Below are 2,627 nucleotides of genomic sequence, written 5' to 3'. Positions count from 1 at the left end.
GGGGGGAAACCGCTGCCCCCAAGGTGTGCGCGCCCCACAAACCTTGTGGGGTGCCGGGGGGGCATCGGTGGGCTCCAGGAGGCTGGGGGAGCTGATCGAGTGCCCCCACTGCGCCCTGCGCCGGGCCGGGCTGTGCGCTGCGGGGGGAGACAACGGTGGGGCGGAGCGGAGGCAATGGGGACGGGACCCCCGGCAATGGGGCGCCCCCCCCCTCCCCCCGTTCACCCACCTGCCGCGTGGCTGTCGGAACACGAACGCGTCCGGAACGGCTCCGCTCTGCCCGTCCCCAAACCCCCACCTCCGTCGCTTGGGGGTCGCGGTGGGGCGCGCAGAGATCCGGGACCCCCGCCGCCCCGCGCCCCCCGGAGCTGCCGGTTGTCCTCCTGCAGCCGCGCCAGGCGCTCCAGCGTCCGGCAGAGCAGCTCCAGGTACCGCAGCCCCTGAGCCGGCGGCACCGCGCCGGGGGGGGCGGCGACCCCGGTGTCGCAGCTCCTGGGATCCCCGTCGCCGTGAGCTTCAGGGCCCCCGGTGCCGCCTTCCTTGAGGCCCCCGACGCCGCGCTCCTGGGGGACCCCGTCCTGATGCTCCTCGGGGCCCCCATCGCCACGCGGCTGGCAGAACTGGCAGCGCCCCGAGCCGCGGGCTTTGGGGTCCCCAACGGCGCAGGGTTTGGGGACCCCGCAGCCGCGCTCCCTGGGGATCCAAACGCCGGAGGTTTGGGGGACCCCAACGCCGCGATCTTTGGGGACCCAAACGCCGTGGTCCGTAGGGTCCCCGAAGGCGCAGTTTTTGGGGGCGCCGTCGCCGTTCTCCTCGGGAACCCCGGCGCCGCGCTCCTTGGGGATCCCGATGCCGCGGGCTTTGGGCTCCCCGCAGTCTTTGGGGTCTCCGCCGCCGACGCTGCGCCATCTCTGCCTGCGGATGCGGCTGCGGGGCTCCCGGGGGGGGTCGGCGCCGCGTCCCCTTTGGGGTCTCCCGGCCGCGTCCCCACAGACGCCGCTCCCGGCCCCCCCCGCGCTTCGGGGCCGGCTTTCGGTGCCGCCCGTCTCCAGGCCGGAGTCCCCAGGTTCGGATCTACCGGGGGGGGCGGCGGGGCTCCAGCGGGGGTCGTCGTGCAGCCGTCGGTAAACGCTGCGGGGGGGGGCGGGGCTGCACCCCGCGCCCTCGGGGGGGCCATCGGGGGGGGGGGAGGGGGGGGGGCGTGTGGGGCCCGGTGCCACCCTATGGGGCTCCAGTGACCCCACGCGGGGGCTGCGGGTGGCTCCGTACAGCCGGGTGACCTCATGTGGGGCCTCTGGGTGGCACCAAAGAGGGTCGCCAGGAGCCGCCACACGAGGTCCCCGGTGACGTGATAGGGGGTCCCCGGGTGGCTCTACATAGGGACTCCATATAGGGGTCTCTGGGTGGCACCACGTAGGGCCTCCAGGTGACGCTGTATGGGATCCCCAGGCAGCTCCATATAGGGTCTCTGGTGCCACCACGTGGGGTCCCCAGGTGACAGCATTTAGGGTCTCTGGTGGCACCATGCAGGGTCCCCAGGTGACACCACGCAGAGTCTCCTGCTGGCTCTGCGTAGGGTCCCCAGGTGGCTCCATATGGGGTCTCCAGGTGACATTATATAGGGTCCCAGCTGCCGCCATACAAGGCCTCTGGGTGGCTCCATATGGGGTCCCCGTGTGCCACCACGTAGGGCCCCCAGGTTCTACAGGGTCCCCACGTGGCCCCACCCCACAACCACCGCCTCCCATCGCCCCCCAATCTGTGGGGCTGCACCTCTCAGGACCCCCCCCGCAACATCGCACGGCGCCCCTCCATGGGGCGGCCCTACAGCCGCACCCCCCACCGCCCCGCAGCGCCGCAGCCCTTCGCAGAACCTCCCCCCCCTCCCGCCCCACCGCCCCCCACACTCACAGCAGCTGAATCTCCTCTTCCAGACGCCGCCGTTCGCACCCCACATCTCCGGCTGCGCCCTACAGCCGCCCCATCCCCTACAGCCGCCCCATCCCCTACAGCCGCCCCATCCCATCCCCTGCGGCCCCGCAGCGCCGTTGCCCGACTGGTTCTCGACTGGTTCCCGACTGCGTGTGGGAGGGGAGGAGGGCCGCTATGGGGCGGCGGCAGCCGTGGGGTTTGGGGGCGGGGAGGGGTTTTGGGGTGGGGGGGGACGCGGCTCTAAGGGACAAAGGGCGCTTTGAGGGCGCGAATGCCAGCAATGCGGCGCCCACAGCGCGACGGGGGGGGAGCAGAAAACCCCACAGACGTGGGGGGGGAAGGGGGGGCGCTTCCCAATGCAAACCTGCCGGGTTGGGGGAGGGAGGGGGAGCAGCCAGAAAACCCCACAGATGGGGGCATGGGGGTCTGACCCGCTAAAAACCCCACAGACCGGGGGGCCGGGCCGGGAAAAACCCCATACATTGGGGTGGGGTGGGGGTCCCTCCCCACAAAAACCCCACAGATTGAAGGGGGACGGTTCCTTTTCTGTAAAGGCCCCACAGATTGGGGGGGGATGGGGGTCTTTCCCCACTGAAACCCAACCAAGAGGGGCTCCTCACCCAGGAGAAACCCCACAGGTTGAGGGGGATGGGGGTCAAAGCCCCACAGCGCACAGCAGCTTCCCCAACACCCCC

General features: G+C 71.8%; 1 protein-coding gene across 1 annotated transcript; it reads right to left on the bottom strand.

The window, feature by feature from the left end:
- Positions 1–10: 10 nt before the first annotated feature.
- Positions 11–1,595, bottom strand: LOC122194053 (translation initiation factor IF-2-like; the record flags this gene model as incomplete). The annotated part of the gene is made up of 2 exons (XM_042894963.1): positions 230–1,595; positions 11–137 (listed from the first exon to the last, which is right to left on the bottom strand). Coding segments are annotated over exons 1-2 (1,493 nt in total), but the record flags the coding sequence as incomplete, so codon positions are not given.
- Positions 1,596–2,627: the final 1,032 nt, after the last annotated feature.

The sequence above is a fragment of the Lagopus leucura genome, unplaced genomic scaffold (assembly GCF_019238085.1).
Source record: "Lagopus leucura isolate 7727_CA_CO unplaced genomic scaffold, USGS_WTPT01 33375-0_obj-0_obj, whole genome shotgun sequence".
Lineage (NCBI taxonomy): Eukaryota > Metazoa > Chordata > Aves > Galliformes > Phasianidae > Lagopus > Lagopus leucura.
Note: the sequence above shows the minus strand (reverse complement) of the source record. Positions and strands in the feature narration are given on the sequence as shown.